The sequence below is a fragment of the Telopea speciosissima genome, chromosome 8, assembly GCF_018873765.1.
Source record: "Telopea speciosissima isolate NSW1024214 ecotype Mountain lineage chromosome 8, Tspe_v1, whole genome shotgun sequence".
NCBI classification, from domain to species: domain Eukaryota; kingdom Viridiplantae; phylum Streptophyta; class Magnoliopsida; order Proteales; family Proteaceae; genus Telopea; species Telopea speciosissima.
The window spans coordinates 63,093,262-63,118,929 of NC_057923.1; the positions used below are offsets into that span (position 1 = coordinate 63,093,262).

Here is a 25,668-nt window from a genome sequence, read left to right on the forward strand (position 1 = left end):
GCCATGTGACGCTTATTGGCTTTTAAAGTGGGAATGTAGGAAAGGGTTATACTACGGATGTGTAGGAACCAGACCCTCCGAACATATTGCTCAAAAACAGAATTTCTCTACTCCTACCTTTTTTTCTTCATTTTCTACTTTTACTTTCCAATCCTCTTCCCTGCATCCAGACAACTGAAAACAGCCATATTACCAAGGACTTCATATGGAGGTGTCTCATGAGAATCTCCATCATCACTGTGTGCTGCAAGATTGCTAACGTTCCGTTTGTTTTGACGTAAAATTTTCTTAAATTTTACTTGAAAATTTTTATTTCAAAAAAGTTTAAATGTAAAATTTCCAATTTTTTTTTTTTTTTTTTTTAATGAAAACAAACATTAAAATTTTTTTCAACATGCACAACTTAATATTTACAAAGAAAAGTTAAAATTTTATGCCAAAACAAACGGAACCTTATAAGGGGAAATTGATTCTACCATCCACTACCTTCTCAATTGGCAAGAGGCCAGAGCAACTTGGTTTGCTTCTCTGATCTCTCCCCTCAATTTGCAATTATCTTCCCAATGCCATTTGGAAATGGCTGGAAGATTGGTGTTAGAGGAAAGACTTTGGATGAAGAACCCCTCCAAGAGTCTCTATCCTCAATTGCTTCCCTAGTAAACATACAATCCTAGATTAGGTGCCAATGTTGTTGAGAACGATGGGTCCTGAAACATCTTGGCTGAGATGGGTGCTCTATGTGGTTTTAGTAAACCAGCTGTTAGTTACCAATAAGAGACTGAAAACAATTCAACCGATGAGAATCTTAGATACAAAAGTGAATCTTTTTCTTCCCTAACAAACTCTATATAGTTCTTAATATACAGAACATTAGAAAATCCCAAAGTAGTGAACCAAGATAATGGAATTGGTGAGAATTAATAAAACTGTAGCAAAAAAATTTCAAACAACAAAAGGAACACCTATACAGAGTATATTTCAAGGTAGACTACAAAAGTTGGGGAAGCACCAAAGAACAGTTGAGAACCAGATCAAGCGAAACCTCTTCAATGTCTCAACTCTAAACATATCAATTGTGCTGTCAAATCCATCTTATTTCCATCTTTTCTTTTTCTTTATCAACAGCTCAGACAACACTAAATGCTGACTGGAGCGTTGATGAGACATGGGATGCAATTGTCTGGGAGGCAAATGCTTGAATCTGCTTCTTGGCATCTGAAGGAAGGAAAATATTAAGTTCAGCATCATGTTAAGGAGTACAATAATGCATCAAGTGATGACTGGAAAGAGGAAATATATGCTGGCAATCTACAATTTGTCGTAAGCACTTTCTTATTTGGACATAATAAAATCTAATATCCATTTGTCATCAGCTTTCTAGTGATCACTTCAGAATCCTAATTTGCTAAAACCATTCCTTATTGGATGAATAAGGACTTCATTAAAACAGAGACAATATAAAGCAACACTGCATGCAAATGCTCCATTCATTCTAGCTATTGACAGTATATTTTTCCCACCTAACACATGCCAACAACACATCACCAACGACAATAAATATAAAACACTTCTTGACTTTGTTTTTAGTTGTATATTCCTCTTTTTGGTGCTCATAAAAAGCTCTGCATCTTCTTTTGTGTATCAGCACTCAATTAGCTTGCATCTGATCAACCAGGAAACATATGAACCAGGTCTTGAAAACAAAACATATCGATTTTTATGTCTAACCAGTGTGTGTTGTTTATGTGAGGGAAACAATTTAAGTTCTGGAACAAGAACAGCTAAATCTTCCTTAATATTAATCAATCAGGTAACTCCTTAAATTGATAATAAAGCAAAATATAGAAGATGGGGATTTTTTTTATGAGTTTTATAAAAGAGAAGTTTCAGCTCCAATATTGTTCACCCAAAGCACCTTCCACCTGTATCAGAAATCTCCTATTTGACAAAAATCAAAATATGGAAGCTAATCACAAAGTGATCTTGCCTATTAGCAAACTTACATAAATTGGAGATATAATAGTTAAACAGTCAAACAACTAAAAACAACAATAACTCAGCTATATCCCAACTAAATGGGGTCAGCTACATGGATCCTTGCCCTCCAATCAGAAACAGTTAAGCAACCATAGTTCAAAAACTCGCGAGATCTCGCCGAGTTTCTCGGTTTTTTGAAGACCCGAGACGAGACTAGAGGCAAGTCTCAAAAGTGCAAAATCTCGCCGATATCTCGCCTCGGCAAGATATCGGATCTCGGTTTCGGCCCATATTTTTACCCATCTACCACTTAAATACCCCACCTAATTCGACAAAACTCGATATATCTCGGCGAGTTCTGTCCAAAACCCCCAAAATTCTCTCTTCTTTGCAAAACCGAGACCTCTTCTCCCCAAAACTACTCTGTTACTTCATTTTTTGGATAGATTTCAAGCATTGAACTGTGTTTCAGCTGTACATTTGAAGATTTAACTCCACTATTGCAAGATTCATCACAAATTTGAAGGATTTTTCAACTCCACTTTTGCAAGATTCAGCTGCATATTTGATAATTCAACTCCACTTTTGCTTACTTAAGTTGTTTAGCTATTAATTGAATGTTTTGCTTGCTTTCTATTACTAAATTATGTGTAGAGTAGGGTATTTTAGTACGCCATCGCCTACCAACCTATGGTCCGAATTGAAACTTGTATTTGGACTTTGTTTTTGCAAATCTGATAGTGCCATTGTGTTTAAATGGCCTAAAATAGGCTGAATACCAAGTTTCAGACCCAAACTAGGTCTAAAACCCACCGACTTGAGGCTTCGAGTCGGGAAAAAAAAAAAATGCACCAACTCGGTGAGATCTCGGCGAGATCTCGACTCGACTTGGTTTTTCCAAGGACCGAGTTGGTACTGAGACCCGAGTTTTAGTACTATGTAAACAACTGAGATGAAACTAAAACTAAAAATGACTGCCTAGATGAGAAAAGATCCAAAAGTACAGACCCAGTGACAATTGTTCAAATGAATCAATTTAAGAGGATGGAATCTTATCCATTGATGCATATACCCTACAAACTAAGTTAAGTGTTCCTCAAGATTTAAGTTCACAACTTTTTCTTTTTGGTACGATAAGTTCACAACTTTACATGAACAAATCCATGTAACCCTCTGGAAAACTTAAGCATCTACTACAAGCATATAGGTCCACATGAAACACTGTGAGATATCTTCATATAATTTAAGTACGAAATTCATTTCAGAATAAATGAAAGACTGGAAAAAATACAGGGAGTTCACGTAAAGCCCTATAAATGTGATTGGATATAAGCTAGTTTCTAACAGGAGCCATCGAATGACCAACACTGTAGCGTTACATGAATAAATCACAGAACCTGTTCATCTTTTATGTGCAAGACTGCAAGTAGCTAAGTAGCACATTTGGCTACTTCTTGCTCCCCACTTCTGTATGAGAAGCAGAAGCCCAGAAGGGGGGGAGGATCCTGGCTTTGGAGGGAAGGATTCCAAATCCCTGGCTTCTCATTGGATCCACTTTCTAGAGATTTTCATCTTGAGGATTGTGAGAAGCAAAAGCCCGAGAGGCTTAGCCAAACATGCACAACATGAAATTTGGTGATTATGTAAGCGGTTGGATAGCACAGATCTCCATAATGCAAATTCAGAACCAACTCAGCTACTGATAACCAAATCAAGTAATCAACAGAAAGAAACGGTAATCTAAATCTATCATGACAGCTGATTCCCTGACATAGATAATCCACCATGTTTAAAGAGAAGACCAAAACTAGGGCACGATCATCAACAACCCGATGATGGCTAAAAAAGCAACTGTTGGTGTATTGCATCCAAAAGCAAAGAGTTAAGTGGACTGTGGACATGTAATGCAGAACAAAAGGCACTTAGGTATTAAGTAATGCATAAGTCTATTGACAACTGAACAGGATAGAACATGGAATAATTGTTTACCTTTGCGACATTTAGTGAATCCAATAATATTTGCAATGTTGAGGCTCAAACAAACTCCCACAACTAGGAGGTAATCTGCTTGAAATCTTATGAGTGAAAATATACCAAGGAAGATCCATGCAACTGCCTGAACAATAAGAAGACATCCATCCATCAGATTACAATGCTCAAAGAGAGGTGACATATTTATAGTTACATAGCAGTATATGGCTTAATTTTTATGCTGGTTTCCGTATGTTGCCAGGTAAAGTTTAATTAAATATTTTGCACTTAGAAAGTGAAATCATGCATGACTACAGCTCCCAATGTTGAACCGCTCAAAAGCCTGGAAGTGTAGTTTAAACTTCCACACACCAAGGCTCTGGCATGCCACCTGTACAAGTGGGAAAAAAACCATGGTTTCAAGGAATGTCTAGAACCAATCCAAAATTGAATACGTAGTGGATTGTATGATCCACCAGCTGGATCAATCCATTACTGCCAATGTTTCTGACAATATGGTCCAATCCAAGAACCAATCAATCACGATCTCTTTAACCATGCAGTCAGGCAAAGTATAGACACATGTGCACTGTGTTCACAAAATAAACAAACTTATTCAATTCATCTTCATGCATACAATTAACATCATACAGGTTTAATTTTATATCAAATACCTGATGGCGACCCTGGGGTTCGGAAACCCTATTTGATATCACTATGGGCCCACCCAAATGTGTAATAGGCAAAAGTAGAGAGAAAAAATGGCAGTTCTGATAAATATAACAAAGGTTGCGAAGGGGAAGTGGAAAACTTGTGAATAACCAGATTTCTCAAGGGGTTACTAGGTAAGTTAAAGAGAAATGGATATGGAAGGGTTAAGGATTTATTGAGCAAGGGTAGACTTGACGAAAAATAAAATACCTCACGATAGAGGTATTTAAAGGACATAAGTAGATTAGAGATAATGCGAGGGGTTAATTTGGAAACTAGGAAAAAGGGAGGCTAAAATACCTCACGATAGAGGTTGTCTTCAACCTTCTTGAATGGAGTTTTAGGTGGTAGAACCAGATGGTTTTTCTCAGGTTGTCTTCAACCTCTTGAATGGAGTTTCAGGTGGTAGAACCAGATGGAGTTCGAAGAGAAGAACTCCCTCCAATGACAACAAATGAGGCTGAAATTTCAGGTGGAGTTCACTGACCCATAGACCTCCTAAAATCACCCAATATTAGTCCCATAAACAAGGATCCTCGAAACAAAAACTTGACCGAAACTGGCGCTAGCGGAAGACAGAGTCAGCAGCAGTTTCAGGTTTGATTCTAACAGTGATGCAGATAAGTCACCTAAAGGGCTTATTTTATTGGGGGGGGGGGGGGGAAAGCCTTGGGATGGGTTATATATGTATTGGGCCTTTGATTCCATGTGTTTTCTTTGTAATGGGCCACTTTAATAGGCCTAAAATGTGGACACAAGGTAGGGATACCGGATTAGGCTTAGCAGTAGCTTATTAGCTTTACTTTCAATCCTAGTATAAGTATGAGAAGTTATTTAATAGTTGTTTTTATTTTCAGCTAAGTTGTAAACACTCCTATTCATAGTTTGATTAGGAGTTTATTTTTCAGTCTATACAAACAATGTAAGGCTGCTCAGCCACATACGATTTGATTAATTGAAAGTTGTAAACAGCTGTGAGATCTGAATGCTTGAGTGATCAAAATAGATCACACAGGCCCTTTATTTATGATAAACTGAATTACAAATAATCAAAGTAGGAATAGGAATGCCACCTCAGCCTAATCCTATTAGGAATTCCTAATCAGCTGAGGGAAAAAACAATAAAAAGAGAAAAATAAAGGAAAGACAAAACCTAATATAACTAGGACTAATTACCCCAATCGGGTAAGTAGCCTATCTCAACACTCCCCCTCAAGTTGGAGCATAAATATCAACCATACCCAACTTGACCAGAATAGGATGAAAAACCTTTCCACTTAAACCTTTAGTGAACACATCAGCAAGCCGGTCAGCAGATTGCACAAAAGGAACACACACCAGCCCTCCTTCCAACTTTTCTTTAATAAAATGCCTATCAACCTCCACATGCTTGGTACGATCATGCTGAACAGGGTTGTGAGCAATGCTAATAGCAGCCTTGTTGTCACAATATAACATCATGGGAAGATGAACCGGAGTACCAATATCTTGCAATAAACCTTTGAGCCATAACATCTCACAAATACCTTGTGCCATAGCACGAAACTTGGCTTCAGCACTAGACCTTGCCACTACGTTCTGCTTTTTACTACGCCACGTAACAAGATTGCCACCAACAAATGAACAATATCCAGAAATGGACTTTCTGTCAGAGGAACCAGCCCAATCTACATCAGTATATGCTTCGACACGCAGATAACCATTCAGAGACAAAAGAATACCTTTACCCCGTGCTGATTTTAAATATCGAAGGATCCAGATAACAGCATCCATGTGAGAGGAATGTGGATCATACATGAACTGACTAACCATACTCACAGATATTGCTATGTCAGGTCTTGTATGAGACAGATAAATGAGCTTACCAACCAATCTCTGATAACGACCTTTGTCGACAGGAGTTCCCTCCTTTTCTTTAAGTCTGGTAGTAGCATCCATAGGTGTATCAGAAGGATGACACCCTAGCATCCCAGTCTCGGTCAATAAATCTAGGATGTACTTTCTTTAAGAAAGAAAGATGCCTTTAGAAGACCGAGCAACTTCTATCCCTAGAAAGTGCTTTAGTTTTCCCAGATCCTTTATTTCAAATTCTCACCCAAGGTAAGTCTTCAACTGGGTGATTTCATGATCGTCATTCTCAGTCACCACAATATCATCCACATAAACTATTAGGAGGGTTACCTTTTCACCATTTTTCTTGATAAATAAGGTATGATCAGCATTGCTCTGCTCATAACCTGCAGAGACCATTGCCTTGTGAAATCGTCCAAACCAAGCACCGGGGGACTGTTTCAACCCATATAAAGCACGCTTCAATTTACAAACTTTCCCGCTGGTTTTATCACAAGAGAAACCCGGTGGAATGTCCATATACACTTCCTCGTCAAGTTCTCCATGGAGGAAGGCATTCTTCACATCTAATTGTTGTAACTCCCAGCCAAGATTCACTACACAAGAAAGTAGCACTCTAACGGTGTTTAATTTCGCAACTGGTACAAAAATCTCCTGATAATCGATCCCATAAGTCTGAGTAAATCCCTTTGCAACCAAACGTGCTTTGTATCGATCCACAGTGCCATCTACCTTCTGTTTCACCACAAACACCCACTTACATCCAACTGGTTTCTTTCCTGGAGGAAGGACCACAAGTTCCCATGTATCATTCTTTTTTAAGGCTTGCATTTCTTCCATCATTGCTGCTTTCCACTTTCCATCTGTAAAAGCTTCCTGCCAATTTTGGGGAATACAAACAGAAGAAAGAGAAGAGACAAATGTACGAAATGATGGAGAAAGAGAGTCATAAGAGACAACATGAGAAATGGGGTGCTGGGTACAGGCCCGAATACCCCTTTACGATGAGCAATAGGTAAATCAGGAGACGAAGGAGAAGATATGTTACCTGGAGATTGATCTGGTTCCAGGGCCGACAACTGTGGTGGTGCTGGTGCTATAGTGGATGGGAGTTGCTTGTATTTGGAATGTCCCCTGTGATAGGTTTTGAGATTAGAGTTGTTAATTTTCTTCTGAAATTCCTTAATGGTTTGTGGGACTGAAGTCATCTCCCCCTGAAGGGAATTGCCACCAATAGGATTTTCAGCATCTTCTAAGTTCTCCCCTTGGGGAAAATCCGGTGGGGAACCATCAGAGGGAAGAGGGGAGGAAGCAATAGTCGGTTGAGGGGTGGGATCAACAGGTAGTTGGACTTGGACCCGGGTCTGGGTCTGTACCGGAAGGTCAACCATCACATCTTCACTGAAAGTCTCCCCCTGAAGAGGTGTGGATTGATAATAGGAGAGAGTTTCATGAAAGACAACATCCATACTGGTGAAGGTACGACGTGTAGGAGGATGGTAACACTTATATCCCTTTTGGGATGGAGAATATCCCAAGAAAATACAACGGACCCCACGGGGTTCGAGCTTACCAGGGGAGCGGGTATCCCGAACATAACAGACACAACCAAAAACCTTTGGTGGGACGACAAAGGAGAAAGAACCCAACAGTAAAGAGGAAAGGGTGTCAGAGTCAAGGACTCGGGTAGGGAGCCTATTGATGAGATAGGCAGCAGTCAGGTCAGCATCTCCCCAATATTGGGAAGGGACAGAATGGGCAAACATAATAACCCGAGTCACCTCAAGGAGGTGGCGATTTTTCCTTTCAGCCACACCATTTTGAGCTGGGGTATCGACACAACTGGTTTGATGGAGTATACCATGGGCAGCAAGGTAGTGGTGGAATTGACCATCCATGTATTCTTTACCATTGTCACTCCTCAATATCTTGAGAGTGGCATTGTATTGGGTCTGAATCATCCTATGAAAATTTTGAAAACAAGAAAAAACATCACTTTTATTATGCATTAAATAGACCCACATACTCCTAGAATAACAATCAATCAAGGAAACAAACCAACGATGGCCTTTAAGAGATGGTTTCGGCTAGGACCCCAAACATCAGAATGAATAAGATTAAAAGGAGAAGAACTTCTTTTATTAGAAATGGGATAAGTAGAACGATGTTGTTTAGCCAAAACACAGGTTTCACAAAAAAATTCGTTTCTATGACATTCTTTAGCTAATGCTGGAAATAAACGGGATAATGTTCCTAAAGGGGGGTGACCTAGTTTGTTATGCCATTGTTGAAGTTCAGAAATAACTAACGAGCTTTGATGTATGGGAGAAGCCAAAGATGGTGGTGAAGTAGGACTCCCATTATCAAGCAGGTACAATCCACCATGCATCTTACCACATCCAATCGTCGCCCTCGTTGCCAGATCCTGAAACACACAGTGAGAAGGAAAAAAAGTTACTTTGCAATTTAAATCACGGGTAAGACTACTGATGGAAAGAAGATTAGTGCTAAATTTAGGAAGATGTAAAACAGAGGATAAAGTTAAGGAAGGAGTGCGACTAATAGAGCCCTTCCCAAAGATAGAAGAGAGAGAACCATCAGCCACCCGTACTTTATCTTTACCAGATGTAGGAGAGTAACGAGTAAAGAGGCCGGAGGATCCAGTCATATGATCAGTGACACCGGAGTATATGATCCAGGGAGAGGAGACTACCGATGCACAATGACCAACAAAGGAAATACCTGAATGGACAAAATTTGAACCTGGATTGGTGGAAGAACCAGCAAGAGTCGATGTAGTAGAAGCAGCGGAAACCTGTAACATACGACGGAACGCTTGAAGTTCTTCCTTGGATAGACCAGTGTCAGTAGTAGGAGTAGCAACGACAACCTCAGTATGATTGGCTTTGTTTTTCGACTTCCGGGCAGCACGTTTAGCTTCAAAGTTAGCCGGTTTACCATGGAGTTTCCAACAAGTGGCCTTGGTATGATATGGCCTATTACAATGTTCAAACTTCACGGTTACTTTAGAAGAGTCACTACTAGTAGAAAGCCCATCATGTAGGAACAGCGAGTGGCGCGATTTTTAGAGCGATCGATCACTGGTGGGAGTGTGTAACATAGCAGTCCGCTGCTTTCTTGATATGTACTAAGGCATAGGACTGTTCCAAAGTAGGAAAAGGGATCCCGCTGAGTACTGGACCCGAATCGATCATATTCCACATTTAATCCAAGAGGAAATCATATACTCGATTTTGTCAACATGCTTGCGATAGGCAGCAATATCGGTAGGATTAGTGGGCTGGTAATCGTGTAATGATCCGATTGTTGCCATAGACTTCGTAGGAGAGCATAATACTTGGAAATAGAGAGGTCCGTCTGAGTGGTTTCATGAATTTTTTCCGTAATTCATAAACCGAGCATCGTTACCAATCTGTCCATAAGTTTCTTTGGCGATCATCCATATCGGGCAGCAGTCTCTAGAAGTAAATAGCCATTGGCAAGATCTTGTTGCATAGAATTCAGAAGAAAGGCCATGACACGAGAGTCATTAGAGATCCATCGAGTCAGAGGACCTGCAAGAGAAGGTTTTCTGAAGTACCGATAAAGTGGCCTGAGACCACGGCCAGCAATGATGAGATAGGTTGATCTGGACCACATGAGACAGTTAATTCCATCAAGTTTGATGGAGGCAGCAAAGGGAAGATACTCTTGTCGAGTTTGTGCATCAGGTCCAGAAGTGACTTGATCATCCGAACCAGTAGATACATCAGAATCAGGCATGGTGCCTGATATGCAATGGAGATGAAGAAGGTTATCTTAAATCAGTCAGCAAACAGAAGATCAACCTCCAACAGGTCGACTCCAATTAGGGTTTTGAAATTGCAGCACTTTCAGCAGTCAGAATAGGCTGAAAAACAGGTCGAGTACTCCTCTGGAAGTGGGGAATATATCCTCCAAAAAACAGCACTGTTGGATGAGCCAATGAGAAACCCTAATTTGAAAAAAATTAGGAAAACCTGGGTTTGGAGAAATTGCAGGGCTGGATCTGAATTGATTGTGATCTACTCCTGCAGTCTTCAAACAAAGGAGGTGTGCACCAAGTATTAGCAGAAAAAACCCAAAACAAAAGGAAGAATCGATTTGCAATTGTATTCAGAAATTGATCTTCAAGGTTGGAGAAGCTCTGCCGGCAGAATTAGGGCACACCAATGATCTGAAGTCTTCAATGAGGTGATATGGAGAGCAGCATCTAAATCCTTAGCAGATTCACCTCATAGATGCTGCCCTGAATGAGAGAGAAGAGCCGAGAGTGATAGAGAAGAGAGCTAGAAACCGTGGAGGGGAGGGAAGAAAAAAAACCAAAAAACTGAGAAGGCTGTTTATTAGATCAAAACAGGCTCTGATACCATGTAAACAGCTGTGAGATCTGAATGCTTGAGTGATCAAAATAGATCACACAGGCCCTTTATTTATAATAAACTGAATTACAAATAATCAAAGTAGGAATAGGAATGCCACCTCAGCCTAATCCTATTAGGAATTCCTAATCCAACTAGGAATACCAAAATAGAGATCGGCTGAGGGAAAAACAATAAAAAGAGAAAAATAAAGGAAAGACAAAACCAAATATAACTAGGACTAATTACCCCAATCGGGTAAGTAGCCTATCTCAACAAAAGTTTAAGTTGTCAATGACCTTAGAGTTCTGTGAGAGATAGATTGGGTGGGATACCCTGTACCTGCGATAGGTTTATTCTACCCTTTTCTCTGTTCTACCACCAAGTATTGTGTGCGTCTGAATTCTGATCGACAGATCAAGAACCATTGTTGCTGCTGGTGTTTTGTTATCTGATTTCAAGAGGATGGACTATTCTTTCATCATGTATCCAATCCCAATCATCAAGTAAGTACAGATGAGAATTTAATTCCAGATCTAAAGCTCCTGTGCATACTCTGTTTTTCAATTGATTTCAGCATATAGATTCTGTTGATTAAACCCTAACCCTTGATTTTATTCTTCCCAAGTTTTATATCCTTAGTCGAATTTCTCTAATTACTCTCAAATTTCTATCATGTGCATACTCTGTTGCAATCCCAGCTTACGAACAGTGTTTTCAGAGACCACATTAATACAACTACCACTATCGAACACCATGCTGCATAATTGGTCATTGCAGTTCACAAGAGTCAAGTTTTTGTTTCGATAGTGGCACCAATCTACATCTCCAATCTACTAGTTGTAGCTAGATCCTGCAGAGGCAGAATTTAGAGTCATGGCTCATAGAGTGTGTGAACCCATATGGCTGAGGCGGTTGATTCAAGGTTTGGTTCGACTTTGAGGGACCTATGCGGATCTATCGTGATAACAAGGCTGCTATAAGTATTGCTCATAATCCTGTACAACATGACCGAATGAAGCACATTGAGGCTGATAGGCACTTCATCAAAGAAAAGTTGGACTCTGGTTACATTTGTACTCCCTTTGTGAAGATAGGTGATCAAGTGGCAGATATCTTCACCAAAGGTCTCATTCCTAACCAATTCAATACCCTCTAGTGCAAGCTGGGAATGCATGACATTTATTCTCCATCTTGAGGGGGAGTGTTAGAGTTTATGTTGTTAGGGGTACTTTTGTCACTGGCTTATTATAAGTCATGTTAAGTTGTATTTTATCTTTTTTTCCTTTTATCTTTTACCTCCCTAGGAAGCATATGTAATTTTCTAGAAGTTATTAATGAACAAAATAGGTGAGTGGAGTCTATTCTCACTTACCCACGATTTCTCTCAACTCTCTTTCTTCTTCTTCTCTTCTTCTTCCTACTTCTCTTCTCCTTCCTTCCTTAGCCGTAAATCCTTGTTCCTTCACTACAATCGATCCATACCTAGTTTCTAACTGTGAGGAAGTGGAATGGTGATAGCGCAGGGTTGCTATGGGAGTAGGAAGTGAGGGGAACGGTCTCGATCGATGTCACAATGGGAAAAAAGAAGGGCAATGGGGTTTGTTTTTGAAAATCAAAGGGGAAAGGGTGTCAAGGTAACTACACAGATGGCATTGAGGTTTCAGTTGGTACCGTGGGTTTGGGAAGAAAGGGTATGGTATGATGAAGGCATTGTGTATACCACTGGGATAAGGTATCATGGGTACAAGGTTAAGGAACTCAAAGGGAAACAACAAACAAAAGAAGAACAGAATGGAGGAGAGAGATCGCAAGGAGGGGAGGAAGATGGATCCTTCGTGGCTTTGATACGAAATTGGTGGAGAGATGGTTAGGGAAGAAGAGAAATATGAGATAGGGTCTCAGAGTTGCAGGGGGAAGGAGGAAGCTCACTATCACACACTCACTCAGAGCATAACCCAATTCTTGTCTATTCCATCCTGTCTTTCAACGTTGAGTACAAGGCTACAAGCAAATACATAAAGGAAAATAACAAGACCCTTAATTAGATTAGGACTGAAATTAACTTATAAACCAACTCTAAAATTAAATAGAATTCAAAATAAAATAAATAGCCTATTACCTACCCAAGCAAATAAAAGACTTAAAAATAACTAAACTACTTCCATCCCTTGTTGGACCAAAAACCTAGGTTGGACCAGTTCCATCTAGGTTTGGGTTTCCAGAGTTGGTCATATTTGTCCAACAAACCAAGTGCTGCTGCATCAAACCATCACGATCTCTTAATGATCATTGGCAAGCGATATCTCTCTGATTGGAATCTAATCATGGGGCTTGACATCTACAATCAGACCATCGATCAATCTTTAGGTTCAATCTTGATCGGACGGTCGGACCCCGTTTATTTCCTCTAAAGCTTCTTTCATGCTCAACATTTCATCATAGAAGTGGTCATTATTATCAACAATCTTTCTACAACCTATCCTGAGATCAATAATTCTTGTTTGGAGACCACAAAGTCATGTTTACAGTTTATGGAGACCATCTCTAATCGAAAGGAGTAAATCGTATGGATCAACTTCCATGATGTAGCCTTAGGTTCGGCTCTGATACCCAATTGATGGTGATCTCGGGGTTCAGAAACCTAATTCAGTATCGCTATAGGCCCACCCAAATGTATAATAGGCAAAAATAGATTGAAAATGGCAGTTCTGGTAAATATAACAAAGGTTGCAAAGGAGAAGTGGCAAACTCATAAATAACCATATTTTTCAAGAGGTTACTAGGTAAATTAAAGAGGAAAGGCTATGTAAGGGTTTAGGATTTATTGAGCAGGGGTAGACATGGAAGCAAAATAAAGGAAATAAGTAGGTTAGAGATAAAGGGATGAGAAACTTGGAAACAAGGGAAAAGGGAGGTTAAAACACCTTACGATAGATGTTAGTCTTCAACCTTTTGGATGGAGTTGCAGGCAGTAGAACCAAGGGAAAAGGGAGGTTAAAATACCTTACGATAGATGTTGTCTTCAACCTCTTGAATGGAGTTGCAGGCAGTAGAACCAGATACAGTTCAAAAAGAAGAACTCTGATGCAGGGCATTCAGCCAGCCTGCCAGGCCCAGCCAGATCTTTCCAACCTGGACTGATTTCAATTCTGTCCCTTACAGCAAATTCGTGGACCCTTGGGACTGCCAAGTCTGGCCCCACAAGTCCACAACAGTCTATCGACTTTTCAATCCCAGCAGTGACTCCTCAATTCCAACAAAGTGTCTTTTAATTTTTCTAGTTTCTAGTTAAGTGTCTTTTCATGTTCCTAGGCAGTTTTAAATGTTTTCTTTAATTATTCTTGTTTGTAGTTCCAATGTCTCGAGAACATTTTTCTATTTCTTGGTTTTAGTTTTGGGTCTAGGTTTTATTTTCTATGCATTGGTTTTAATTTTTTAGGTGTCGAATTCCATCTAGCTTGGGAATTCCAACAGTCTCTTTATGTCAAATGCATGTATCTCAAGAGGATGTTTAGTCTCCTCTTCCCCTATATATACCAAATCATGGAGGCTGTTTCAGCAACCAGAATTTTAACAGAAAAAAAAAAAAAACTTTCTTTGAAAGACTATCCAGTGGATCTCAGGTGGACTGAGATTTTGAGGGCTTGTCACTGCTACCAGGACCTATACCCGATCCCTGTTTGGAGCCCAGATTGCTGTTGGTTTGTAAAATACTGTACAACCTTCTATTTTGAGGGCTAAGTTTCTATTTTCGAGTCCCCTTCATATCTCCGCCTTCAGCCATCATAACTGGCTGAATTTTGGAGCATAGAACCTGTTCAACATCACCTCCACTCCACCTAAGTTTGGTGACCTTCTGCTGGCTGGTTTGGTTCTTATTTAGTAAGTTAATAATTTTGATTTTGATTCTAATTTGATGTCCTGCTGCAACCTATCATCGATCCTACTGTAGAGTGGTTCTTAGTTGAACACCATCTACATTAACCAATGAGACTGAAATTTCAAGTGGAGTTCATTGACCCATAGACCTTCTAAGATCACCCAATATTAGTCCCATAAACAACGATTATCGAAACAAGACTTGACTGAAACTGGGACTAGCGGAAGAAGATTCAGCAGCAGTTTCAGGTTTAATTCTCACAGCCCTCTTTGAGTTTCGACCTAAGACTTGATGATTAGTTGCTTCCAACCAAGAAAGATCTTCAAAATCCTTGGCCCAAACTGGGTTTAACCGATTGGCATTTTAAACAATTTTCCCAAATCAACTAGTACCGCAGAAAAGGGGATGGGGAAAGAAAACCAAAAAAAAAAGAAGAAAGGAGGGAAAAGAACTACGAAGGGAGATAGGGAGAGATCATACCTGGAAATAAGGAAGGAGAAAGGGGAAGAGGATCTCGCATGGGGATGGGAGAGAAATTGGGAAGAGGGGAGAGAGCACGATGGCCAGCAGGCCACGCCACACCACATTACCTCACAACTAATTCATTCTGAATCAACTGTCTAAATTGTAGGATTACAAGCATATGTTATAAAAAGGAAATTGAAATTTTCCTAATTGTAGTCTAAAAGAAAGAGAAGTAAAATCTAACTCTATCTCCTAATCATCTTACCCAATATAAAATTAAGGGTTTTCTTCTCCATCTGGGCTTCCCAACAGATTTGCATTGGTCCAAGGAAGTGCTCCTACATCAATATCTCTTTCAAATAGGGTGTTTTCACTACCATACTTCATTTTTTAAAACCCTATTACAAGTTTGATGCAAGGACATTACAAGATATATAGACCAGTGCCCATAATCATGATGGGGGCTAGAAACTTAGAAGCATGGAGACCCTTAGCACATTTTTCTTCTTGGCCAAGCCATCTGCCACTGAGTTGGCTTATCTGTGCATCCAATCAGACAAGGTGTCCATGAATGCCTCCACAGACAGCCTCCTCTATGGTATTAGCCTCCAAGGAATCCCACACTCAGCATCCATTTGCTCAAAAACAAGCTGAGTTTAAGCAAACCAGTTTCAAGTCTAAATTATTACTGAAAAGAAAACCTCCAAAGACTTGTCTTCTCTAAACAATAGATCTTGTAGCCCTCTTAACTTTAAACGGTTTTAATTTCTGCTTATTGATGCATATTCTGACAATTTTTCTTCCAATCTATTCGGTTGTCCTTCCATTTACTTCCAGAAACTAAATACAATAGCTTAATTCATCACATACAGAATCAGATGCTAATTTGCAGGCAGAACAGTCAGATAGTACCCTCAATGAACGTTCACTTACTGAGAGATAAAGCGTCCACCAGAAGAGCCATGAGTCCTTCTTGTTCATCCGGGACAATGACTAGAAAAAAAAAAAAAACAATATATATTAAATAAATGAGATGCAGATTAAATTATTGCAAAAGTGCAGACTCATCTAGCATATCTTTTGCACCAAAAGAAAAATCTAGCATATCTTCGGTTATTTCCCACATGTTTTACAAAGAAGGAAAAGAAAAGTAATTCCTGCATAAAATTGACACAAGGTACTACTAACTAACCTCTTGGTCAAGGCATTCGAATTTCCATACACTCTCTCCCAAATCATTTATTTCATTCCACCACCTCAGACCAACTAATATCCGCCCACTGACATTCTTTACCACCCAAAAGTCGAGAGCAGCAAGAAGAACAGTTACGACGAAGATGATGACAAAGCCATCAAAGAAGAGGGCTGAAAGAATGTAAAACGCCAATGCAGCAGCCTATCAAAGTTCAGAGAGAGTAAGTTACTAAATGGGTTAAAAAAAATGTTATTATCAAAATATAAAGATGAAACACTGGACCTTGAATAGCACATGAAAGAAACATGTCTTTGGGTTGGCATAATTTTCACCTGCAGGCTGAACACGTAAAGAAAATACCCATTAATTAACAAATAGAAGATATGAGTCAAGCATCAAACCAACTTTGATTCAAGAACCCCAGATGCAAGATCTTACACTTACCACCATGCAGCATGGAATATAACTCCCAGGCAATGACATGGTCAATCATAAAATGCTTAACAAAATGGGCCAAAAAAACAACGAATTAAGATACTTTGATCGCTTACCCTGTGAATCATTTTTCAGCCATACAAAATTTAACTCCAAATAGTTCATGGATTCATAAAAAATTAACATTAACTCGAAACTCTAAGGATATTGGGAAGTCTAACTAATAGCATTACAACCGAGAGTCGCAATGAAAATCCCCAAAACAAACAATCAATCAATGGATACTTACGCAGATATAACGGATTATTAGCGAACTCGAAACTCAAATAGCAAGAAATAACAGATGCCTTTTCATCTATCCCTAAAAGAGTGGGGTCCTACATACGTTTAAAACAGAGAAATCTAGGCAACCCAGATCCGCAGGAAATTGAAGATGATGGAATTGTATAGAGGAATCACCTGGTTTAGATCCATGGTAAGAGATGGACAGATGCCCTATCGATATCACTAGGCTCTCCTCTCCTCCTCGACTCCTTGTTCATGAGAAATGAAAACCAACAAGAGATCTTCCCTCGCAGCCTCTTTGGCCGACTTTCCCCCCCTGCTCTAACTTTTCCCTGCACGGGCAAATGAGTTTCCTTCGTTTAATCAGTTTAATGGGTGCGTACTTATGGTGTCGGAGAAGAATGGATCATCTGCACGGTGGAGGTAAATATACATCTTAGAGTCAATCACATGTTTATTTTGTTTTCATAAATACCCCTTCTTCCCTTGTAAATGGTAAAAATATGATAGGTGGTTCCCTCTCATATGTACGTGTACCTGCACGTATACATGCAGAGGAATCAAATTTGTCCGAGAAACGATCGTTGCTTTCCGAGATACCCATAGGCTCATATTTGCTTGTGGGAGATACATGGAAATCATTACGATCGGACTCCTCTCCTACAACCCCAGTGTCGAGGGAGCGCACAAGGAGGCATCCAATCATGTTGGGTTGTTAGGCGCGAGGGAATGTGTGCTTGCGTGAGGCCCGACGCGCATCCAACAGCCCAACATCATTGGATGCCTCTTGGGTGCTGGGCTTGGAGGAGAGGAGTCGAATCCAATTGCATTTTTTTTTTGGTAAAGGAATTTAATATCGGTATCCACATACACATCAATATTAGTAGTCGATCCGCATCGATATCGGCCTTAATGTTTGCTCTTTTTTTTGGGGGGGGAATTAAAGAAAAATAGTATTACTAGGGTAAATGTCCATATGAGTTTCTGATACAAAAAAGATTGTTTCTCAAGTAACGTACAAAAAGTGCTAAATGCTACAAAATGTTTGAACATTATTATGACTAATATAAGTGATTTTTTCTTTTAAAGGTAAGAGATCACTATCTGGTCATGTAGCGCCTGCACAAGCACGGGGTCAATGCAAGGGCATCAACATAGATGCTATTTTTTTATTTTATGATGGTAGGGTGGTACTTTCATGCGCTGCTATATCTAGACAAAGGAGCCACGCGACCAGGCTTAATTTGAATTCCGATGCATGTAATTTGAATTCCCATGCATGCATACATGCATTTAGACCTTGTTTGTTTGACGGGGAGGACGGGGTGAGAATGTTGTGGGATTGGGTCCCACAATGGATTGGGTTGGAGAATAAAAGTGGGATTTTTATTTTTCACATGAACAATAACCAAAGTCCTTTTTTTTTTTTGAACTTTAAATAGCATAGAAGTGAGATTTTCAAGTGTGATGTGCGACCAAAGCATTTAATGTTGTTCATTGAACTTTTATAAGTACATCACCCCAAGCCAAATTAACAAGGTTGAGATGGGATTTTAAAATGTCACATCAACATTTTTCCACCCCACCTAAGTCCCCATCAAGCAAACGGGATCTTAGGGTTTCATATAGGCATAGGAACAGTTTCTTATGGTTTTTTAAGAACAATTTTTTTTTTTGAATGTTTCTTGCTTTCTTTTTAATGTTTATTGAGGTTTTGGGACGGTTAGGTTTTAACATTTCATGGCATTTAAAGGTATTTTTTTTATTCTAAGATCATGTATATAAGGCCAATTTGGCAATTTGGTAATTTGGTGTATCTGTTAAAATTTGGAGTTTTGATGTCTTTGTTTTCTGATTTGGGTAACAAAACAGTAGTCTTGAGTAAGATTTGTTTGGCTTCCATCCCAATTTATTTCCTAAGAACATTTTCATCAGATGTACTTTAGTATCTTATAATCCCACCCCATCCTTCTAACCATACTTAAACATCTTTTTTCATCAAATATAAGATATGGTTTGGATTAAAATTTCACAGGTAGAAGGGGTATCACTGTTCAATATCATTGTCTAAACTTTGGGGGAGGGGGGGTGCTGGATTGAGCAACAAAAGATTAAACCATTACTACCATTAAGTTCAAGTCTGATGATTTTATTTTACAAGGAGATCTTGATGTCAAACCGACTGTGCAAACTTCCACCAAAGCCTCTGATTTTTCAAGAGGTAAGAGCAGAAGCAAAACCCTTTTGGCTGGCACTGTTACAAAACTCATCTTGAGAAGTTTCAAACTGCAAATGACATTTCTTCCTTCCCAGCTCCTATTGTCTGGACAATCCAGTGGACAAAGAGGAGAGCATGAGAGTGTTAATTTCCATAGAAACTCATTTGTTCATTTTATGCAACATAGTACAGGATAAATAATCATATTTGGTGAAAATTTTAAGCTACATCCTTCCAAGCTTCTGTGTACTTTTCAGTTAGGATTCTACAGCTAGTGGAACTTCACTCAAATCTAGACCTTCAACTGGCAAATCTGGTGTAAGCGGGCCAAGGATTCCATCAGAGCCGAGGGTCAATCCACTCTGCAAAAGGGTAAAGAGGACAACAATTAGGGCTTAAACACTTGAACAGATCAATTGAATAAGTATGGACACCTAAGTAAGCAATAATGTAAAAACTTTCATAAGCTCAGTGAAAACTTATGGCCCTCTGAAGTAGAGCATATGTAGAACCACATCATATGCTGCATTTACAAATTGAAGGGAATAGATACCCCCATCGTAGAGGTATTTTTGCCATCTCATAGATTTCCTTTCAAAATTTTATCTGATAAGATTCCCATAATCATCTTAAGTATATCGGAGTACTAAAAATCTGATACCCACACATCAGATTACTTGGGGAAGAAGGAAAGTGAAACATTCCCCCTGGGAAAGCTCGGTTAAACTCATTGAAATTCTATGCAAGGAGTCATCGGCTAAATTCCAAGAATTTGATTTTGCAAATATTTGAAATTCGAAAACCCAACCCAACAAAGCCTCCACCTAATTATTAGGTGATGATTACATATCCTCTCCCACCATTCCACATTATATGGGCCATATTTCATGTCGTGTATTTTTACACTACATCCCAAGTCATTTTTGGCCATCCCCTTTCCCTTGCATGACCAACCGTGCTCCGTAGTGGTGCATCCTTGGTCTTAACCACACATGATCCATCTAGTTCAACCTTCCCTCACATTGTCAACTACTGGTGCTGCCCCTAAGTTTTGAGGGATGCATTCTTCTCGGATTTTATCTTCTCTAGTCTCACCACCCATCTCCACATCTACAGCTCAGATTTATTGCTAAGAGAAATTACATCACCCAACTCCCCCCCCCCCTTTACTTCTCTATTAGTTACAAGTCAGTAAGAGAGAGCTAAATATTTAGTATATCTTCATCTTGTATTCCTCTCTATTTTTCAAACACCTATGAACTTAATATATGAAGAAATACCTCAGGCTGGAACCTCAACATGTCAGCACGGGCCATGGCTTCTGCTTGGGCTATTCGCTGTCTGAATGTTCTAGCCATATCCTCTGCCTGTTATAAGCATAATCACAAACATACTGTTACAACTCCAGATTATATAATATAAATTAAAGATAGGACAAGAACATGAAAAAATCGGGAAGGGGTACCACTAAGAGGGGGAGAGAAGAAAAAACAAGGAACTAAAAGAATATATAGCATCCCCACTATTACTCTCTTCTCACATCCGTGAAATTTCACAAATATCAAGATTAATATAAAATTATTTAAAAGGATAACCGGAAGCATACAAAGAACAGCTAATATTTCCGAGCACCACAGCAAAACATTGGTCAGAGTAAAAACGATAACTACTACATGATAACTCATTGATAGAAAAAAAATACCTTCTCAAATACAAGCTCTGGATTGCGAATCATGTCTCCAGGCGTGGGTTCAAGCTTTTTGGTAGACAGACTCACCCGGCCCCTCTCACGATCATGGCTCAGTATCATAACCTTCACAATGAAAAACAGTTTATAAAATAAAAACATAGAAATTAAAAGGACAATCTTTGGGAGATGGTAAATAAATTCTTCAACTGGACTAGGATTTTGGTTTAAGAAATACCTTGAGGGTGTCACCAGGTTGAAGGACAGTCGAGATATCAGAAACACGATCATGACTAATTTGACTGATATGGAGAAGGCCATTAATCCCACCAATGTCAATGAAGGCACCATACGGCTTCAGACTTTGCACAGTTCCAGTAACAACTGATCCAATCCCAAGCTGTGCCTGGCTGTCAGCCATGGCCTTGCGGTTACTGAGGACAAGTCTGGACTGCTCCTCATCAACCTCCACAAATTTCAGCGGAAGCTCCTTACCCAGGAGTTCTTCCGCTGCTGATTTCTAGTAAGCACATGAAGACATCAACATTCATTTCTCAGACATGCTTGGGACTTAAAAAAATTAACAAAAAAAATGCAATGCTCAAAACAAAATATAAAAGCCAGGGAGAAAATCTAACTGATGATATCTGTGAGAATGGAACAAATCCCCTAATGCCCTCTACAACTGCTACCACTCCACCTTTATTTCCACCAACAATCTGCATTTTTTTTACTTGGTGAGATGAAGAATAATAAACAGTAATTCAAACTGCAGGGTAGCAGAGTACAAAGAAAAAGAGGAACACGATCCAGTCTGGAAAAAGGAAAAAATTCTTTTCTATGAGCAGTGAGTAATAGCAAGAATACAGTAAGAAACTTGAAGATGTAAAGAATGAATAACTTGAAAATTAACTAACTAGAACCAGTCAGACACTTAAGAAGAGATACCTGCATTCTAGAAAAATCTATGCGCAAAGGATGACATTTTATTGCATAAGAAAGAACAAATCAATTGCAGGAGAAATTACAGTGATGGTGTCTATGTCCTGCATATCCTGACTAGAAGAATGGGTATGCCATTCATAGGTTGCAATATAATATTTTCTTGTCATGGAATCTTCTCACCTTACCCTTGATGACCACATCCTCAGACTGAAGCTGTCTACATCGCTCCCATGCAAGGTCATACTGGATTGAACGTAAACTCAAGATCAAGCTATCATCAGCTTCATTCTCACCAATAATTACAAACTCTTCTCGTAAGCCAGGAATGATGCCAGCTTCTTCTACGTGTTTAATCTTGAGAATACATGCCTCTTGCACAGGTAGGTAAGCTGAAGATTTTGCAGTAATGTCAACTAGTGCTCCATTAGCTTCTGTACAGAATACTGTACCTTTTACCTGAAAATGCAGCTACAAATCATCAAACAACTTTTCCTCGCAAACAGAGTCACATTTGACTACATACCAAAAGCTTTAAAAGAAGTAAAGTACTTAAAAAGACTGACATTTCAGATAAATTGCCTCTACAAAGCCAATAATCTTGTTATGTAACAAAGTGGAATATCTGCATCCAGATTCTGAGTTAAATATGGAACAGATACTCTGCAAGAATGAAGAACTATGTACTTCTTTATTAAAATATTAAAATTTTAAAATTTTCCTAAAATTTTCCCCAAAAGTCCACAGGAAGAAAATGATGCAATAAAGACCCAACCCAGAACTAGCATATAATCAAAACCACAAATTTGGGCACATAGATCTTCACGAACTTAAATATTGTAATCAGTTCAAATTCACACCCATCAACACATTTGTGCCAAAAGTCTACACAAATGAAAAAAGGGTCCAGTTATGAATTAGCTACACTGATTCAAACCCATCACAAGCATTTCTTCAGAAACCCAAATAATAAAAACTCCTCGGAGAAGGAGTTAATTGTCAAGCCAAACTATATAAGGAACATCAGTGAATAATTTACTCATTCAATCTCATAAACGTCAAAAAAGCTAATGTCCTTTTAACTTAGCCTTTTTTTTTTAGCCCGTTTGAAGGGGTGAAAGCATGGGCACAGAAGTCCCTCACCTTGGTGCCAATTTCGGAATTGAAATCGTACTTTTCGAGTGCGGCATCGAAATCTTCGAATGTAAATGATACACCTTGCATCGGAGCGGTACGGCATCGTTCATATGCTTCTTCGAACATTTCCTTGAGCTTCTGTCTCTCTCTAGTCTGGGCATTTGAAATGGCCACAGCAGAGACTATGGGGGAAAAGGCAGTCTTTTGGGGCTTTGGAGAGAAGGGCTTGGAGAGGTGAGAGGAGGAGAGAGATGGACATCTCAGGCCTGCAAACTGCTGAACCGAAGATGCCATTTTTAGAGATTGAAACGAAGTTGGGTACTTGGGTTGTAGTCCCTAGTAGTCTACCCAGTGTCGGTGTTCACACGAAAGTCGCAACACTTAACTTCAAGTAGTCCAGAAACGAGAGCAAGGATTCTCGCTTGTTTGCTTTATCCACTGCTTCATTTTCATTCCCTGACCAGATAAGAATTAAGATAGATGGAGCTAGCTAGCAAGAGGGATTCTGCGTGGGTGGTTGTCTCGCTTCAGGGAAAAGTCCCGCTGACTGGAGATTTTAGCGCCTGCGCCTACACAAAGGAAGGGCGAAATGACCGCCCTAGCCCGTGGAAAGAAAATTTCCACCCATATTGGATGCCCTCGTCCACAGTGGTGTAGGGGCCATGCAGCCTGCTGGTTGCCCCTCTCTCTGTATGAGGAAAAAAAGGGTGTGTGAGGCTTGCGCCTAGACAAAAAAAAGTGCAAAATGACCGCCTTCCCCACCCTTGAAATGAAAAATCTCACCCCTATTAGATGTCACCCCTGCAAACTCTTTTTTTTTATTTTTATAACAATCTTTATTATCTAAAACCATTGGGCAAAAGAGTCCCAGAGGAGTCCAGAAACAAAAAATTACAAAGAAAAGCGGGAGGAGAAATCTCCTAGAAGTCATCACATTATCCAAAGAGGCTCAAGACGCAATGCAGTCAACAGCAAACTTCCCTTCTCTGAGAGTATGCTTGAAATCCACAATGCAAACTCTCATTGGCCCCCATGTTGGTGCAGGGGCCATGCAGCCCAACAACGATCACCCTCCCATTATTATTTATTTTTTGAAAAAAGATTCCCTGAGTTGTCGGGGCAAGGTATGCTACCCATGGTTTTAATAAATGGTATCAGATCGAGTATATTTGTATCAGTATTGGCTGTGTTTGATACTAGCATTTGTCTGATCCTATATCACTAAAACAGTTCTTATTAGGGGGGAAAATCTGTTTAGAAAACAATTTTTTTTATTGAAATTGAAGGCAAATTGTACTTCTACTTTGGCCCGATAAGGTCGATCCATATGAGTATTGGTATATTGTTTTATAAAGTCATGATGCTACCACTTATGTGTTCATTTCTCTCTTCCTTGCATGAAATACCCTTGTTGCCCTCCAATGTAAGATATTGTTTTATTGCACCTCATTGGTGCACTCTCCTATATATGCCGCTTGCTCAAAGAATCATTTCTCCTTTTTTTTATTGGGAGAGGATTTTCTGAGCAAGTGGTATAGAGAAGTGTACCAATAAGATGTGACAAAATAGTTATATACATAGTGTCAGTGTATATAGTAAGTGCTGATACACAGTGCGGCGCAGACACCAAATTGACAATTTGCATTGTAATATTAATTATTGCCCTTGTACATATAAACACTCTTGTATGTATACTCTATCATAAAAAAGAGAGTACCCAGCACATGAGACTCGCACCACTGTGGGGTCTGGGGAGGGTTATAATGTACACAACCTTACCCCCGCTTTGCGGAGAGACTATTTACAGAGACTCGAACCCGTGACCACTTGATCACAATGGAGCAACCTTATTGTTGCACCATGGCTTACCCTATCATACATGAATGAAAAATATACATAATGTCACATGTTAGTTCACATGGTATCAGAGCCTGTGTAGACGATTGTACTCTGTCATCCATGTCCTTCTCTATTCTATTTGCAACTCTCACCAAACTTACCTGCCTCAACTAGTCGTACATGCGCTTGTCTATTATGTTTGCAGCTCTCACCAGATTTGCCTACCTCAAATAGTTGTCATGTTCCTCAATGTACAAGTTTCACCCTTGCAAGACAGCATCTGTGCGCATCGATCTATGCTCCAACACTGCACGAGCATCTGCTATCCGCGGCTCCAACATCTGTGTACATCAACCCACGTCTAAAACCTCGGCTCACAAGACACCGCATAGCCTTCATCATCGACTTCAACCCACAACCTCCATCATTGCCTCTGCACTATCCATCATGGGATATTTACAAGTCACCCACTCCGTGCCCACTAAGTCTCTCCACAACACCAGCAACTGCAAGTCCCAACACCTCAACACACTTACTTAACACTATTGTCGTGCCTCTATAAGCAAAGTCATTGTTGCCCTACACATCATGTGCACTAACTTGTTGTCTTGTTGACCGTTGCACTCGCTCCGCCCAATCACTGCAAGTGCTCCTCCAACCATTAGTTTCGCA

General features: G+C 39.6%; 2 protein-coding genes across 2 annotated transcripts; both read right to left on the reverse strand.

The window, feature by feature from the left end:
* Positions 1-1,117: 1,117 nt before the first annotated feature.
* Positions 1,118-17,503, reverse strand: LOC122638280 (Golgi apparatus membrane protein-like protein ECHIDNA). Its single transcript, XM_043831164.1, has 6 exons — positions 17,348-17,503; positions 16,736-16,792; positions 16,451-16,654; positions 16,192-16,251; positions 3,967-4,093; positions 1,118-1,215 (listed from the first exon to the last, which is right to left on the reverse strand). Exons 1-6 carry the CDS (start codon positions 17,360-17,362, stop codon positions 1,127-1,129), a joined length of 552 nt encoding a protein of 183 aa, XP_043687099.1. The 5' UTR covers positions 17,363-17,503; the 3' UTR covers positions 1,118-1,126.
* Positions 17,504-19,269: 1,766 nt separating this feature from the next.
* Positions 19,270-23,611, reverse strand: LOC122671303 (30S ribosomal protein S1, chloroplastic). The gene is made up of 7 exons (XM_043868435.1): positions 23,164-23,611; positions 22,204-22,479; positions 21,717-21,797; positions 21,317-21,598; positions 21,094-21,204; positions 20,672-20,758; positions 19,270-19,753 (listed from the first exon to the last, which is right to left on the reverse strand). The coding sequence occupies exons 1-7, from the start codon at positions 23,449-23,451 to the stop codon at positions 19,649-19,651; spliced, it is 1,230 nt and encodes a 409-aa protein (XP_043724370.1). The 5' UTR covers positions 23,452-23,611; the 3' UTR covers positions 19,270-19,648.
* Positions 23,612-25,668: the final 2,057 nt, after the last annotated feature.

Coding starts and splice junctions, on each gene's coding strand:
- LOC122638280 (XM_043831164.1), bottom strand. Junction 16,655..16,735: donor TCTTTCATGTGCTATTCAAG/GTCCAGTGTTTC, acceptor GAACTTTGATAG/GCTGCTGCATTGGCGTTTTA. Junction 4,094..16,191: donor GGTGGACGCTTTATCTCTCA/GTAAGTGAACGT, acceptor CTTATTGTTCAG/GCAGTTGCATGGATCTTCCT.
- LOC122671303 (XM_043868435.1), bottom strand. CDS start 23,451: ATGGCATCTTCGGTTCAGCAGTTTGCAGGCCTGAGATGTCCATCTCTC. Junction 22,480..23,163: donor ATTCCGAAATTGGCACCAAG/GTGAGGGACTTC, acceptor CTGCATTTTCAG/GTAAAAGGTACAGTATTCTG. Junction 21,798..22,203: donor ATGTGGTCATCAAGGGTAAG/GTGAGAAGATTC, acceptor AAAAAAATGCAG/ATTGTTGGTGGAAATAAAGG.